Source organism: Lytechinus variegatus, chromosome 8 (assembly GCF_018143015.1).
Source record: "Lytechinus variegatus isolate NC3 chromosome 8, Lvar_3.0, whole genome shotgun sequence".
NCBI lineage: Eukaryota > Metazoa > Echinodermata > Echinoidea > Temnopleuroida > Toxopneustidae > Lytechinus > Lytechinus variegatus.
In genome coordinates, this window is record NC_054747.1 from 6,211,229 (window position 1) to 6,229,739 (window position 18,511).

The window sequence follows — 18,511 nt, forward strand, 5'->3', positions numbered from 1 at the left end:
ATGACCTTCATTTTTTAGTGATCCTCTTTTTTCAATTTTTCTGGACTAAAATGACCTTTCAGTAATGAGAACCTTTTTTTTTTACTTAATTTTTAAATTTACATCAGTATCGGCCCGGCCAACTCCAAAAATCGTTTGCAGGGCCCTGAATCGAGTTTCTGTAATTGTCTTGTCTTTCCGTTAATGCCCACAATCATATTGATTATTATGATTTGACATGTTTTGAACATTTTTTAAAACTGAGATCGAAAGTTCTCTAGAGCAGGGAAAATGAAACAGAGAGTAAAACATTTACTTTTACACATTTTTTGACGCCCCCTCCCGATCCCCACATCAGCCTAGCTAGCATCATCGCCAGCCCTTGATCGATACGGTATGCGAATTACGATGATTACATTGTCACTGGTCGATCTTCTGCTGAAGTAAACATTGACGAGGGATGTTTATCCAGATCGTGGCAAATCTAGACTGAACTTTGTGGGTAATTATTAAGCAACTCCTTATTCTTTCATATCTGATGATGTCCTATATTTCTCACATGGGCTGGGGGATCAAATATGTTGCTTTCCTCGGCAGATGAGACTGATGCATACTTACCTGTCGTACCGGTACGTGTGCGATTCTTATGCACGTACATTTTGTATTGTGTATCACGTTTCCGTGTTGCAGTATAGTGTTAGGGGATTAGGAGTAATTAAGCAGATAATAGACAACGTCACACGATCACCGGACCGGCGGGAATATTTGCACCCATCACCAATGCAGTACACAATACACTACACAAAATACTCTAGCTACATACGCCACTCAAGCAGATCACTCCATACTCAAACTCCCGCACAGCACAGACGTGTCGTGACCGACCGAGAGGGTTCAACATACAAGTGAATAAGGTAAGACTTTTTCCCTGTGTGAAGTGTACTTGAGCTAGTGAGTGTGTATGACTGTAAGTGTTTCGGCCCCTCCACAATATTGGCGACGAGGATAAAAGTGATTTTTTAATTTATTTTCGGCAAAACATTTTCTTTACTTCGCCAGGCATAGCCGGCGCTGATAGCAGAATCTGCGCTGGCTGTGGCCGAATATAAAAAAGCCGCCGCCATCTTGAAATTTTTTAGGTTTTTGATTAATTTCAGCTGTTTGACTCTGTTTCGTCCAAAATATTAAATTACACAACAAATAACATATTATTTTAGTTTGAGATTTTATTTTTTGGTGGAAAAAGTTTGATATTTAGTTCCGTAAATTTACTTTACTTTTTTATACCAATCGGCACTGGCAGCAAGCCCTGAAGGAATTCAGCGGCTAGCTTGACAGGAGCCAATCGGAATATCTGAATTTGCTTTTCTCCTTTGACCGCTGCGCTGCTGCTGCTGCTGTTGTTAGTATTATTTTTTTTGTAATTATATTTCTGGGTGTTTTTAGGAGAAAACACCAGAAAATTGCTGCTGCTGCTGCTGCTGCTGTTGTTGAATTGTTAGGAATTTATTATTTTTTTTGGTCACGTCTCAGGAGATCAGGAAATTCAGCCTTGTAATAATTATTTTGTTGTTGCTGCTGCTGTTGAATAGAGTTGTTGTTAATTGCTGCTGCCGTTGTATTAATTATTTTGTCGCTGCTGTTGCTGTGCTGTGGGATTGTCGCCGCTGCTGCTGTTTAGTGAATGCTGTGAGCTGTGCTGCTGACATTCAAATTAATAAACTATAAATTGTTCAATTAAGTAAATTGTATATAGAACTATTCATTATTCCAAGTGTACTTGTAAATATTAACTTTTGTTTAAAAAAAAAAAATATATATATATATACATATATAATTGGATAAGAATTTATTTATTTGAAATTATTTCTATATTTTTCATATCTTTGTTCGAACAAGTAAGCGTTCGATTGTTTGCATTTTTTTCTTCTCCTAAGAATTAAAAAACACAGGATTTAATTTTTTTTTGGCAAGGTAGCCTCTGGATTTTAATTTTATTACATCGTCAGGATACTTTGAGGTTAGTTTTATTTTGATTTTATCTGCAGGACAAACTAGTCTGTAGGATAATTTTTGGTTAATTACAGTTCAATTTGGGAATTTAATTTGTCCCAAATTTATTTTCAATTGACTATTGGGATTCTTTTTTGATACTGATTAATATTATTTCCTTACATCAAGATGGCGAGCAACATTTCAAGAATCAAAATCAACTTTTGTTCGTCTGAGGAATTGATGACTTTGCCTGGAGTGGGTATGGCCACCGCCAACCGCATTCTACACGCGAGGGAGGCGGCCGACCTTACTCCAGAGACATTCTTGTCGATACCTCATGTACCGAAGGCAGAACTGTTAGTTTACGCCTTTGATTATGAGCCAACAACAACGGCTCGTAATGTGGACCGCAGAGAAGTGCGCTCCGAAGGAGATGAGCCTTCTACGAGCGTTCCACTTATACCATCTAAGGAGCCCCCCGAAAGCCAGGCGTTTGAGGCTTGGCCACAGCACACCCGTGCACATAGCACACAGGGCGCTGTAGGCCAGTCTTCTCAGACACAGGCCAGGGAGGCCCTCTCATTTATCACAGGGGGGAGGCCAGGTGGCGCTTCTACATGTACTCAGCAGCCCTCGGCCTCTCCAGAAGATAGGGCTAAGTCCCTCTGGGCTAATCAATTTGGGTATTCAGGATGGAACGATGGCCTGTTCCCACCACAGGGTCCCCACCAAGTTACCCCACCAGGACCCCAGTTCCAGTGTGGTCCTCATGCCCAAGTAGATTTGCATGGTCAGGCTCCCAGTACTCAGGGCGGCCGACCAGCAATGTTAAACCAAACTACCCAGACACCTCCCCATAACTACCCACAGGCCGTTCCACACTTTACTCAAGCGCAGTACGAGGAAATGTATGGCGTGATGTTTAGGATGATGCATATGATGCCATTCGGAGCAATTGGACGACCAGCTCCTCCATACTGCAACCCTGCTGCTGCCTACGGTGGGTATTGCCCGCCATGGGCTGGAGGCAGATATCCGCCACACTATCCTGACACTGTGGCCCCGCACACCTCTCCCCAAGGACCATGCGACTTGCAACATGGGGGTAGCAACCCTGTGTATCAAGGCGCTGGACCCCAAGGAGATGGACATGGAGGCTCAGTGTTCAATGAACATGGAAACACCACAAGGCCATCAGTAAGTCCGGGATACTTGGGGCTGCCAACAAGAAATCAGCCGCCCCGTGTCACCAGACTTACTTCGGCATCAAGACCTGTGGTACCGGACTATGATGACAGAAGGCCCCCTTCTAGACCAACCTCTTTGCCGAAGACTATTTCGTTCGACGGCAAGGGAAGTTGGGCGGCCTTCTATTCAAAGTTTCAACTTTATTCCGAAAGACATGGCATGTCTGATGCAGACAAGAAATATCAGCTGTGTCTGGCGTTGGAGGCCGAAGCCAGTAAGTTCATGGCCCTTATCCAGGAGAGCAATCCAAATATCGCCTTCCCTGACTTGGTTACCAAGTTGGAGAAGCGGTTTGCTCTCCAGGAGGAGCCGGAAGTTATTCGGATGCAATTCCAATCGGCTTTTCAACGCTCGGATGAAGACATCATCAAGTGGGCAGATAGGCTTATGACCCTTGCAGGTCAGGCCTTCGTAGGCCTACCTGACAAGTTCGTCCAAGAACTTGTCGTGGCAAGGTTCTGCCAAGGTGCCCAAGACAAAGATGCAGGGCATCATGTCCTGACTTCTCGGCCTGGGACATTAGATGAAGCCATGACCAAGTACAAATGGTTTCAGTTTACCCAGAAGACCATGCATAAGCATGGCCCTAGGCTGAGGAACGAGGTAAGGCAGCTCTCTGTAGGAGAAGACAATAATGACCTCAGGGTACAGGAGTCGTCTCCTCCGGAAGCTGCCACCAAAGGAACTTCTAGCCTTGAGGCTAGAATCAGTGCTCTGGAGGCTCAGAATGTAATGTGGGCCTCCAAGATGGATTCGATGGTTGTTGCAATCACTGATCTGTCTAGGAGTACTAAAGAACTTTTGTCGGTGTCAAGAGGCCAGCCGGGTTACTTCTCCGGCCGTGCCCCTGTCACACCTGACAGACCAAAGTATACCTCTGGTTGGGCTCTGGGTACATCAGACAGGCCGAGGTATACCTCTAGTAGAACGCCGGATCGGACAGAGGGAGGCAGAAGGTCATCTTCGGTCCTTCCACCAACCGATCGGCAGCGAAACTTCACAGGCTGCTTCAACTGTGGGGAAGAAGGCCATTTTAGTAGGGCCTGCCCCAGAGGGAGATCTCCTGCTCAGAACAGACAACTTAGGGCTGTTGCCTTCGAGGAGGAGGGAAATGGACAGGGATCGGAGGAGATGGGGAATCCCCGATCCGATCACAGATCCCCACCTCCACCATCCCCATTCCATTAAAGGACAGCCTAATGCCACAAGACCATGGTAGCACACGGGCACCGGACGCGCAAGCAAGTCCAGGGAGCCCGAAATTCTCCGAGGTATTAGATGTCCCTTGGAGGAATCCACCATGGCCACCAGACATTTCCGGTGAGGTTAATGATCAAGAGGTTGAAGTAGTCATTTGTAGAATTGTGTCTACTTCAACATTGAGTGTTGAGTTGACAGTTGACAAAGAGCCCATTACATCTGTTTTGGACACTGCGGCAGCTGTCACCATTATATCAGATAGCCTATTCAATCGCCTCCAGCCTCGGCCGCCCATCCTTAAGCGTGTAATCCTTAAGGGGGCTGGCCGAGACATGACAATGGACGGCGTGGTGGTAGGGCCTATCAATATCAAGCTGGGTACCCAAGTACTCAGCGAGAAGATTTATGTAGCTCCCATAGCAGATGAGATGTTGTTTGGCGTTGACTTGTTACGAAAACACAATGCCAATATCAGCATCCCAAATGCTATCTTAACTATAAATGGTGAAGACCTACCAATCATACAACGAGAAGATTCTTAAAACGGTTATATGATTGGGTAGGCTTATAAGTCTTAATTGTAGGACCTGACGTAGAACCTTCAGAATGTGTCCCATTGTGGATACTCATGAATCGGATCTACTCTTCACCTTCTTGATCCCTGGAGCCGCTTTATAGAGGGGCTGGCCCCATGGGAACAGGAGTTGAGAAGGTTTCTACTTCAAAAGAAATAGATTGGTACACTTGTCGATTGAGTAGACAAGGATGTGCCATATTAAAATCAAACACAAGGGGTCCCAAATGTGGCTGTTGAATCTTTCCCTGTAATGGAAATATCCTTCAACAAAGCCAATTCATTTGAGATCCGAATAGTTGACCCAGCTGAGGTGGCAGAGAAACCGCCTTTGGACAGACAAGAAAGCGCCGGCTGAAGAGACTCTGTTTTTCCTCCCGCCAGAGGGAAAGTTTTTGTGGACAAACAGGGAACTCTTCTGCCTTTATAGGGAAGGAGTCATCTTGATGGAGAAGGATGAGCGTGATGTCATGATTCCTGAATCACTAAGACATTACATCATCCGGCTTAGTCATGATCCTCCTTCAGCAGGGCATGCTGGGATCTGTAGCTCTCAGTACTACCGATACGGCATGTCGAAAGACAATCACATCTGCATATAACCAGGTGTGAAATTTGTGAAACAAGAAAGCGACCCGTTCCTGGAGGCATCCCATGAAACGTCATGGGAGCGCCTCCTCGGAACGTGTCCATCTTGAATTTACTATCAATCCTGGTTATGACAGATTAAAGCAAAGGAGCTCCTGTCTCTCTCCCTTGCACCTGTCTCTGCCTGCCACTGTGCAAATTCATTTATTTTAAAGGATCTGTATTTCAATGCAATATATACCATAAATATGAAATTAATGCCTATAATATGTATAATTTATTACCCAATTAATTTGTATGCACCCCTTATTGTTTCTATATTAATAAAAATCGATAAGTTAGTTGGTTGATCACACCCTTTATGCACATATGTATATATTCTTTGATTTATATATTTGTTTCTTTTACTAAGGTACACAGATAAGCGTAGTGAGCTTATTTAAATTATATCAAGGCAGAGACAAGGTAAGAATATTTTTTATGATTTGGTAATGATGTATTTGGTAATGATGTATATATTGATGATGTAAATATTTGTGTTATACTTACGTTCATGATCAAATAAAGAAAAAGAAAAGAAAAAAGAAAAAGATCACGAAACAGATCACAGAGAAAGAAAAGAAAAAGATCACAAAAGAAAATAAAAAGATTACAGAAAAAAAAGAGAGGTCACAGACCCCCCAAAAAAAAAAATCAAGGAGAAAAGAAACAGAAAACGAAAGAAGAAAAGAAAGAAAAAAAAAAGATCAAAGAAAAAAAAAAAAGAAAGAAAAAGATACACAAAAAAAGAGAGAAAAAAAATGTGAACGTTGATGTATATTTTATGTATAGGGTTAAGTTGAGTATACCTTCTGTTAAGTATATTAAGTTATGTTAAGTTGTATAGGAAATATGCCCCCCAATTTTTTTAGGGTGGGGGGAAGTATAGTGTTAGGGGATTAGGAGTAATTAAGCAGATAATAGACAACGTCACACGATCACCGGACCGGCGGGAATATTTGCACCCATCACCAATGCAGTACACAATACACTACACATACCGGTACTCTAGCTACATACTCACGCCACTCAAGCAGATCACTCCATACTCAAACTCCCGCACAGCACAGACGTGTCGTGACCGACCGAGAGGGTTCAACATACAAGTGAATAAGGTAAGACTTTTTCCCTGTGTGAAGTGTACTTGAGCTAGTGAGTGTGTATGATTGTAAGTGTTTCGGCCCCTCCACAATAGCAGTACTTCAACTTGCACAGGAATCAAATTGCTAGAAATGCTTACATGTAGCCGGCCCGTTTGTTGACATTTGCAGTGGAGGCCATGTTTGCGTACCTGAACTTGGGATTTAACATGATCTATTCTTTATTCCACAAAATACTTGAGCTGATATTTGTTATAAATAATGTTCCTTATTTATTCTAATGAATAGAGCCTAGATCTATTCTAAGACTAAGTGTACAATTAATTTTGAGAGAAATCTAGGCGGTATCTATTGTCTATGAATTGATTGATTATCTTGGTTGGAAAAAAAAATAATTGACATTGATTCCTGAAAATGACTAGATTCTAATGTCATTAGAATCTAGTCATTTTCAGGAATCAGATTACAAAAAAATATGCCCCATAATCTGCTCACCATTCACTTTACCATGTTTACACATGATTCAGGGATTTTATGAAAATGCTGCATTTTGTTTTGAGGCTGTTGCATGAAATGCCTGAAATTCATCATTTTCGACCATTTTAGCCAGTTTATTAATGAGTAGGCCTAGGCACTAGTCACTCATGGTTTCAAATCATCTCGTGTGTGAAGGATTCATGCACCTGGAGCACGCGAATCTTTCACACCCTTTTTACTGAAATAACTATGACTTTACATCGTAGCTAATAATTATAATTACGCTATGACACTTACCGAACCATATGGATCGTTTGTTGAATTCTCTTTGCTGTTTTTTATAATAGAATAAGAGCATTTTTCGTGATCTTCACGTAGATGCCTCTGGATCAGCGTTGATATCAACTTTTGCCTAAACTAAAGAGGGCGCGCGATATTATTTAAAGCCGGTACCACTTAAGAACCAAGTTTGAAAGGATACTCGTAAAATTATGTCATTCTCGCCGATGAATATTCATTAGATCGTGGTCGTGCGTGTTCAATACACACTGAGTGCATGCATGCAGAGAGTTTGTATTGAACACGCACGACCACGATCTAATGAATATTCATCGCGAGAGTGACGTAATTTTACGAGTTTCCTTTCAAACTTGGTTCTTAAGTGCCTACCGTACCTTTGTTTACAGTGTTGCAAGCTAGCTGCATTTTAGGCGATCAGCATTATTTTCTTGCTCGTTCAATCCACTTTTATCACCATCTTGTCAAAAGATGGCGTACTTTACCAATAAGTATATACATGAGATGCAACCTGTTGATTTTTGGTACAATTTCCTATTATGCGCTGACGACTTGAATTGAGAATGTTCGATACGAAAAATTGCTTTTCGATTGTTGTTTGCGTACTTTCCACCTCAGTATTAAGGACGGATCGAACGGAGTATCCGGAGTACAAGAGTAAAATACCATTTACCATTAACCAAAAAACAAGCTTAATAACATAATAACTGCTTTCTTTAAAGTTGACAATATGTCATCCTGATGTTTTATTCTTGGTTTATGGTCATATTTGCCATTCAGCTCACATTCCCTATACCATACCACATTATTGTCACACTAGGGCTTCTACCACTCTTCTCTTTGGAGGAGGAGGCACTTGAAGGTGTTATGTGCTCTTGGCATTGACATCAACTCAAACATTCTTTTTGTGGCCTGATTTCATTTAAAACTTTAACTCTTTCTCCCTATCTGTATATGAAAGTTCAGCATCCACAGGTTTACAATTCAGCATCCACAACGGATGGAATAATTTTTCCTTGTAAGAAAGGTATTCTCAATAGTCACTCATATCGTCTGGCATGGTCTGGTAGACAATGATGTCATGTGTGACTACTTTTTCTTGAAATATTGGATTACAATATTATCCTCCTTTAATATTTTAGGCATTGTCCAAATAGGACATGGCAGTTTCAATGTCCTTTTTTTGGTACCAAACCACAATTACGTTGCTGCACACTTCAGATGGACTATCAGCAAATCGCCTTGAGAAACTTGGGAATTCAACTCAACAAGCATAGGTTTTCTCCTGAACACTGCTTGTAAGTGGACCCTCCCAAGGCAGTAGGCACTGTACCAATTTTTTTTTTTCAATTTTTTGCTTTCATTGCTGATTATTTGATCATATACTGAACCATGGGAATCCAGGGAAAGCAGCAAGGTGAATGACGCAGTCAGTACCTGATTCTTGCAGTCTGCTACTATTACCTACAACTACAAGTCATTAGCCTTTCCTTTTCTAAGCCTTTGGATGTCACACTAAAATCCAATTCAGCATCCCCAACCAGGCTCCCTTAGTCCCTTTATACCTCAATAGCTTTTTCCCCTCGAGGTCCAGCTCTGTTCTTAACCAGGGTACCCCCCCCCCAAAAAAAAAAAATTGATCTACCGGCACATGGCAACCCATCCAAAGTTGCTCAAATCAAAATGCGGTCTTGGTTGGGACTTGTTGGGACCTACATATACATGAACATGTATCATTTTGTTGTAATGAATATGTGTAAATGCAAATCTGCTCTGAACACACATCGGCCTGCTTATGGTAGTTTGCTGTTCAGACCCTACATGTATAATCACTAGTGGTAGGAATGGTGGCCGAAAAATAATGATTTGAACTTGGCATGTACCTGCTTCAAGCAATATCCAAAATGTTCTATCAAATCTCAGTGCATTCTCACCTGAAATGTTTATGTTTTCTTGCAAATTTGTTTATTTCATGTCCTGGAATACAAGCTTTATGGCAAAAGAAAAGGTTGATTTAATCAATCAGAAGGAAAGGAAAAATATTTTCTTTTCTGAATTTGATAAAATGTATGGTGTTCATGAAGATCTCTTATACAGTACCTAATACACTACTTTACCATTAAATTTCTGCAAATTTCAAAATAAGATCCCTGACTTTCCTAGCTTTCTTAACAAAGAAATAACATTGCTCAAAAGACAGGTGAACTTTCTGCTCATTTCTGTAAATGGAGACAGAGAATGTTCGAGTAATACCTAGGTATGACTTAACCATCACCAACCCTTTAAGCATTGTATATATGTCCATTGCTAAGGTATAGTGGTTTTTCTCTTGATACATTCATAATTTTGTGTTATGTTGTGATATTCTTAATCACAGTACATTCACCAAATATGAATTAGGATCCGAGTCTTCACACCAATGGAAAATTGTAAGGATTTTTTAAACCAAGGCAACCATGGAGAGGAGAGAAAATAGATGAACTCAATGTCAAATTCAATATTTCCATGGAAAGGAGTGAAATTAGGAAAATGGAGGAAATTATTAGCCTAAAAAAGGCCTAAATGATGTCAGGAACAACATTTTGACTGTATCCCTGGTAAAACGCTTAAAAAAATTACTGTATGTCCTTTTTTATACACAATATAATACCGTGAGTGACACGACATTGCGAGTGACACGACATAACTTTAACAGTTAATTTTAGCTTTACCTTAACACATTGGACAAAGTTACTTTATATACAATAAGGTACAGGAAAACTGTATTTGCTCCTGTACTGGGATAAATTAATTTTCAGAATACACAGCTCTAGAAAACTTTTTGTATTCAAAACGTGAGTAACACGACAACCATTTTTAAAAACTTTAAAACCCTATTTTTTTCAGAAAAACACTTCACAGAATTTTTTTGCTATTTAGGAGTTAGATACAATACACAGCTTGTGTCTTGCCAACAAATGCGCTTCTAATACAAATTTTAAATTGTAATAGGCAATATGTGAATTTTAATGCAAAAATCAGCATTTTGTAACATTTAATTTCCCTTGCATAAAATTCACTGTATCTCAAGACATAATTAATAATTTTATGTGACTGAAATGGAAAAATATACTTTAAGATGTCTAGTTTAAAAAAACATTAAAGCCTAATGATTTCTAGCAAGTTTTAATTTTCACCCCCATGTCCACTTTTGTTTGAAAATGACCAAATGGAAAGAAAAATGAAAATGGTCAAAACTCAAAAACAAAGTTTTTAAGTCTTTATATTCTCAAAATAATAAAATATTGTAAATTTAGCTCGCTACTGGTTTTATTTTCTCAAATTTTCCCATGGAAAAACCCATGTTCGGTAATGCAATACCATTTTCAAGTGACCAAAATATTTCACATTTGAAGAGGGATGCAATTGGAATCTGATATAAACAGGCCTGTGAAATCTCCGCTATTTTCATTTTTAAGACCGATTTCAATTTCCGCTTTTTTCCTGTGTTCCATTTCCGTTTTTCTAAGTCAAAATTCCGCTATTTTATCCAAAACGGCTTGAAAACAAGTCTAGGGAAATGGATGCGAGCAGAATGTGTGTGTTGTGAATACATGGCCTTGTATTTTGCCTTCGCGAAGTTTCGAATTTTTATGTACATGTAACTCTATGAAACTGCTGCAGATCACAGCGTGCACTGTTGCTGTTGTTGGCATACAAGCGCAAAGCAGCGGCTCAAATCGCGATATTTTGCTACTGGTAAATACGTCTGTAAGGATGATGATGTCATCCAAGATGGCAACTTACGTTGACCAACGAAAGGATCGAAGATGACGATGTTTCGATCATTATTTCAAAGAAATTAGCGGTAACCGCGGTCTAAGGTACGATATTGCTGAATTTTAAACATTTTTTTTGTAAATATGGATGTGATTTCTTTTCCATAATGTGACATTTTATGTACAAAAAAACGATCGGAAAATCAGGTTTCTACAGTTAGATCTAACGTTACTGCTAAAATACGTTGTCCGTACGTACAGGCCTCCAAGCTCTTCAGTCTATGTATTGGCGAGTTAGTCAACGCAATTCAGCGGAACAACCAAAATACAGAGACTGAAGCTTTTGGTCTAATAACACCGTGAATCATGATGGGCAAAATAATGCAGCGGCTTGGCGATAGTAATAGTAAAATAAATGTTCAGATTTTTCTGCTATTTTTTTGAAACCCCACTCACAGGCCTGTATAAAGAAAACGATTCCGGCAAAATGTTTACATTTTTATATTTTGTAGGCATTTGTGTATTTATGATAAGAGTTTGATGAATTTCATCAGAATATTGTGTTTGGTATCAAATTCATGAAAAGTGTTTGGTAATACGATAAACTACCATATAATTTGAACCCAAAGCTTTTAAGGGATGATTTTGCACCCTGATTTTGCCTTAAGCGAAGTGCACAAATGTCTTAAAACAAAAAATGGTCTCCCAAACTGGAGACTGTCTCTGATATTGGATATCAAAGGTTATCTAAATTATATCTGTATTCTTTGTGCCTCTAGGCTCTAAATTTAGTGATAGTCCAATACTGAAAAACCCTGAAGATATCCATTTCAAATTCTGTTTGTCGAAATACCAGGGATTCGCAGGGAATAATTTTCCTGGTGTCACATCGCAATTTGCTCAACATTTTCTAAAGACCTAGCTACACGAGCCTTTTTTGTAGTTGGTTTTTTTTACGTAGGATAGTACAGATCATAGTTAGAGCTTTTCTCTTATGGCCCAAATTATTCAATAAGCAAACTTATTCCCTTTTATGATAAATTTGTATCATAAATGATAATAAATTCTTAAATCATGAATGAAGATGTTTGTCAGTAACAAAGTGATCAAACTATTTGACTGTGTCTTGTATCTTCATTATATTTTCATGCAGATTTCATTTTGAGAACCCTGGCATAGTAGAGTGATGGATTCAATTGAGAGTTCTGCATACACTGTTATCTTGATTGATTCTGATGAATGGGAGATACAAGATGCTTGTGAACAAACAGAGGAAGATGGATGTAATCCAGGAATGGAAGACCAGTGTGGTACAGATTCTCTCAATTATTTAAAAGCTGTATTGATTGAGGAAGATGGTGGACACGAGATTGATTCTTCAAAGATCACCATCCCTGCAGGAGGACAAGTTGAAGAAGAGAGTTTTTTACCTGTTGTACAGAGTAATCTAGGGCAAACAGAATTGACTGAAAGTGATGGCAATAACTGTATATCTATTTCAGATCCTTTATCACCCTCACAGTCAATGCTTATGTGTTCAGAGGTGATCATAGGAGGAGATGTTGATGAGAATGATCCGAGGAGAATAGAAGGAGAATCAGGAGAGTTACCACATCAACTTTCAGTCCTTCAGGCCAAGGATGTAGTGAGTTCTCCAGATATTTTGATCCAAGACAGCTTATCACCAGATATCTTACAGAAACCCCAAAATGACCGGAGATCTGAAACTGGAATTGAGCATTCAATGACATTCAAGTGCAGTCTGTGTGCAAAGGTTTTCAGGTCTGAGAGCAGTTTCCTGCGACACAAGAATGTACATCGGCTGAATAGTCGTAGACCTGTCACACAGGTACCACAATTGGACATTCATTACATTGATGGAACAAAGAAGAAGGATCATCTAAAGAATCAAGAGTTTGGCTGGACCATTAATTTACACAAGAATAATAGTGACGGGCTTGAAGCTCAAAGCAAAAGTAGAGGAAGTCATCAAGAAGATTCCAAATCTTTAAAAATGGAAACATCAGACAGTGCAACAAAATCTAGTCCATCTGTGGAGAACATATCGACATCAAAAAGAATGTCAGAATCACAGGTGAATGAAAAGAAACAAGTGAATAGAAATGTGCCAAAACCTGAGGACGTTCATGAAAGGAACAAAACTTTATCTTGTGGTCTGTGTATTGAAGGTTTCTCAAGCTCTGCTGAACTGGATGCACACATGATGATACATTCCAATTTCAGCTGGGATGAACATGGTGGGTTGAACTTTCCATCCGATGCAGAACGGAAGTCTAGTAAGCAAAAAATCAATGATGCTGTGCAGATGGCAAAAGCAGGATTTGGGAAGCATAATTTTTCTTGCAATCTTTGTGGTAAGGTGTTTTCACGCCAAGCTCAGCTGAAGTTTCATCTGATCTCACATTCAGACGTCAGTTGTGTATTGTGTGACGGGTTGACATTCGCTACAAGCGAAGAATTGAAAATTCATTTGAAGACACATTTTGGAAGTAAAAAGCCTCGAAAGAAACATGACAGACGATTGTCTTGTAACATTTGTAAAAAGTATTTTGCTCATCCTCATCAGCTGCGTAAGCATTTGTCTTTGAAATCTTGTGTTCCTGATAAGTCTGTTATGACAGTACAGCATAAGGGCTTTGAACATTCGGTGGCAGAAGGCTTTAGCAAGTCCCCCCAGAAGGTAAATGATCAATTTTCTTGCAGTATTTCCGATGGTTGGATATCCTGTGAAACTCGAAAGGCCACGAAGCATACTGCCAATAAGCACAAGACTGTACAGAGTGGCCATTCTAAGACACGGCCATCAAAAGGACAAAGTAAGCAACCTCAAGGACAAATCAAGACACTAAAGGTGATACCTGCTCAAAGACAGCTTGCTAAGAAAAGGCGCAAGCATTCAGCTACAAAACAGACCTCTAAGACCAGTCAAGAAATGACCTCAGATTCTGTGGGAAGCATTGATAGAGCCTTTCCATGTTACCTGTGTGGTGTAGAGTTCTTAAAGCCAGCTGAACTTGAGCTTCATATCCATTTGCATTCAGCCTACAACTGTGAACAATGTGATGGTTTGACATTTGCTTCTAGGGAAGAATTAAGATCTCATATGCTTAATGGTGTCCATGCTGTGCAGTTGAAATGTCCTGTCTGTAAGGCAATGTATGCTTCTCAAAGTAGTCTATCAGATCATATTGCAACCCATTCAGATGCTACCCCAAGTGTATGTGAATATTGTTCTTCTACCTTTCACTCATTAAAATCTTTGAAAATACATCAAATCATGGACCACGCCAATTCTAAAGTTATTAAAAACTGATGAAATGATTGAAAGTTAATTTGATAAGTACAGTAAAATAATTCGTACATGTAGATACATTATAAAGCTGTACGATTGATTTTGGACTATTGCTCATGAAATAATCAGCTCCATGATCAATTGCTAAGCTTAAGGTACAAGGCCCTTGGTGGTGTCTCACAAAAAATTGAGTTTGACTCAAGAGTCACTCTTGAATTCTAGTTGTGTATAAACACATCACTGCATTGGTCAGATCATGTGACAGTGAAGCGTTCTACTGTACATAGACATCAATCAGATTACATGTTAAATAATCTGTTCTTGGGCATTACCATTAACATCTCCTGCTGGAATGAAAAATGTCAACAACTGAGGAAATGAGGTGATTAATTAAGGTCTACTTACAAACATCTATTTTTGTGCAATAATTACTATTTCTAGGAATAAGGGATTGTAGAAATTATAATAAATAGGCTTTATTTGCAAACTCAGCACAGTATAGAATGTGCAGTGCAAACTGTGCAAACTCGAGAAGCAGGCTTTCTGAATATTAGCTTGTATAATGGTCTCAATTTATGCATACAAACAGAAAGGTTATCGTAAGTCTGTGTGAAAGTAAAGGCCCGGTCCCACTGCACTTACAGATGCAAAGAGGATGTAAAACAGACAAAATTGTGCCATCTGTTGTTGGAAAATGCTATGCATCCATTGTTTACTCATATTATCATCATGATTTTTATTTGTTTGGCGTCACCTGACTTGGGAGGCGATAAGTGAACTGAATCACTGTGACCCGTAGGTCTCTCCTGCTATAACTGATTGGGGGAGTGGACCACTACACCGGGGTTTCCCCCTACTCTTATACGAATAGTGCAGTGGGTTCTTAATTTTCATTTGATTATTTGAAATATTTGTTTGAATGTTCCTGTACAGTGTACTTGTATTTAAAAGTCAAGTCGACTCCAAAACAGAGTTGATTTAATTCATTGGAGAATATTGTAGGGAAAAGCATGCCATGAAACAAACACGTGTACCAATGAGAAATTCAAAGGATTTGTCATGACTATTTTACAACCAATATTCATTAGTTTTACAGCATTATTTTCTATTAAAATCATTCTTTTGGGGGATCCTCTAGCCTTTGATATTTTTTGTGTTAAATATTCTGCATTGAAAAATTTTGCAGATGTCAATCTAGATACATAGGGATCATCATCAACTCTTCTGTCAATACGAGTGGAATCTTTGTTTTAATGGTTTCATGAATCGTGTATACATGTATGAACTGCCTTTTAAATGCCCAGTCTTGACCAGATTACAACTCTCTCTTAAAGCTCTTCAAAGTGTTGTCACAGTGTGAAGGATTTCTGAAATACAATGTTTCTCAAGCAGTATTATTTTGATTTTTAACTTTTGCTTCTTTACTTTTGTTTCACAATGATGGGGTAGTTTTGCCTGTGAATCTAAACATAATTCTGAAGCCTGGGATACACTACTTGATCAGTTTATTGTGATCCGATTTTCAAAGAAATGGCAATAGCATGTCATATGAATATTTCAACCTATAAAATCTGAATTCTGAAATAGTGGTATGCCTGGATATTCAAATCAAAATTCCATTCTAGTCTCCCTGTAGGAATAAAAATAAATTCCATTACATATCATAGTGACTTGAAGCCGAGTTGAATTTTACTCTTAACCACAAGGCTTGCATCAAAGCAGAATGATTTTATTATTCCTTCATTCAATATAATTTTATTTTTAGGAACTTTCATTATAGTCAGATCTTGTAGTATGTGACAGGCTTAAATAGGTACTCTAGGCTGAAATAACATTATTTGTACAGATAAATAAGATCAAATGACACATGCAATTTCATCAAAATAGGACAAGGAATAACATGACATTTTAAATATTTGCATTAACAGAAGATGTTTTGCACATCTTCATGAATATGCAATGTCAAGCTAATGATGTCATATACCCATTAATTCTTTTGTATTTTATTATTTGAAATTATATTTCAATTCAATTGTTTTGTTTTTCCACTTTCAATTTCATATTTACAATAGTAACATATAATCACATTTCTTCAAATTTTGTCCTCCGAGAATGATTGAAAATGGATAGACAACTTATTTCATGTTTACACATTTATAATAACAGCAACTTATTTTGTACAAGGGATCATGTATGAAACAATGATTTCATGTAATAACTAAAAAGGGAAAGCCCTCATGACTTTGATCGTGTACCTATTTTCACAAAAATTCTGTTATTCCTTGTCTGAATTTGATGGAATTTTCAGCAATTTGCTTGCTAAATTTTACTTGTGTTTATAATTATTTTCAGCCTTGAGTTTAATCAAATTGGAAAGTTCAAAGGAAAGTGAATATGGAAGGATTTCAGGTATGAGAATGAAGAAATGAAGGAGAATGATATGTGTGTGTGAGATTGAATAAAGATTTAGGAAAAGATGAATTAAATTTAGAAAATAAAAGAGATGGGGAAACCTGATTGACACAAGCAAGGAATGTAAAAGAAATTGGAGAAGGGAAAAGGAAGATAAACAGAGATAAACAAGATGAATAACAAGAGGATGAGAGAAACTAGGAAGAATGTAAAATGATGAGACTGATCTTTAGTCCCCCCCCCAAAAAAAAAAAGTGCATGTCATTACTTGCATTTCATTACTGATATGAAATTCAGTAGCTACAGGGTGGGTGGTTGAGAGATGTAGATTCATTAATACCAAATAATATCTCTATGTAGTCATTTCAGAAAGACCACAAGTAAATTCAACAAACTTTTCCATAATTAAGAACGGGTAACTTAGTCAACTTTTAATCATTTGGGACTACGAAAATCTACGAGAGGAAGCTTTACTATTAGTTTGCCAGTACAAGATGAACATTTCCTTTCCAGATGAATATACATGTAATCCACACACTCCCTCCGTCGTGTCTAGAGTATCCTCATTCAGACCAACCTTAACTAATTTCCTTCTTTCCATGTTTCCTTTGATCTTACCTTTCATGCCACCCACTACCAGATCACTTATTTTCTTAGGTTCATTATCTTTCCTTCTCAACGCATGGCCCATCCATTTTAAACAACTTCTCGTTACAACTTCCACAAGTTTCTTCCAAGCCTAATCTCTCCATGAGCTCACTTGTGTTCTCTCGATCATCTTGGCTCTTTCTACTCTCCTTGAGATGTCTTCTTCTGTTGTCTTCACACTCTATGTTTGTAAACCATGTACCACCGCTGTTCTCATACAAGGCCTTAAAGGGGAAGTTCACCCTGACAAAAAGTTTATTGTAAAAATAGCAGAAAAAATAATAAAAAATATTGCCGAAGGTTTGAGAAAATTTCATCAAATAATTAAAAAGTTATTAGAATTTCAATTATTTGATTTGTGACGTCATATGCGAGCAGCATTCCTACATAGCGAATGGTAAAAAATCAATGAAATGTCATTTTCTCAGAAAATTGAAAATGGTTTTTACTGTAGCTTTTGTATATCAATAGACAAATCATTTCACACCCGATCATGAATAGAAAACAAAATTAAGTTATCAGGAACCATACAAAATTTGAAATTCGTGCATTTTATATTACATAACACATGGGGCAGCTGCTCGTTTATGACGTCACAAATCCAAAACTTTGAACTCTAATAACTTTCTTACTCTTTAACGGATTTTCCTCAAACCTTCACCAATATTTTTTCTGCTATTTTTACAACAGAGTTTTCTTCAGGGTGAACTTCCCATTTAAAAACCTTTTATTCTCATTAACCTAACCAGCAAGGATCAAAGCCAGCTCATTGAACATCCACTGTATCACTTGATTCTATCCACATGACAAAACCACCTCCTTGACATCTATCCTATACATCCCTTGTTCCTCCTCCATCATTCCATTCCCAATCTCCCCATAG

At 38.5% G+C, this 18,511-nt stretch overlaps 1 protein-coding gene across 3 annotated transcripts; it reads left to right on the top strand.

Annotated features, from left to right (window-relative positions):
• The first annotated feature begins 345 nt into the window (after positions 1–345).
• Positions 346–15,361, top strand: LOC121419894 (zinc finger protein 729-like). 3 transcript variants are annotated; one of them, XM_041614372.1, is made up of 2 exons: positions 346–481; positions 12,409–15,361. In XM_041614372.1, the coding sequence occupies exon 2, from the start codon at positions 12,442–12,444 to the stop codon at positions 14,587–14,589; it is 2,148 nt and encodes a 715-aa protein (XP_041470306.1). In that variant the 5' UTR covers positions 346–481; positions 12,409–12,441; the 3' UTR covers positions 14,590–15,361. The 3 variants fall into 3 exon arrangements, with proteins under 3 accessions (XP_041470306.1, XP_041470307.1, XP_041470308.1); XM_041614373.1 differs by having other exon boundaries at positions 346–477; XM_041614374.1 differs by lacking the exon at positions 346–481 and adding an exon at positions 488–608.
• The last annotated feature ends 3,150 nt before the right edge of the window (positions 15,362–18,511 follow it).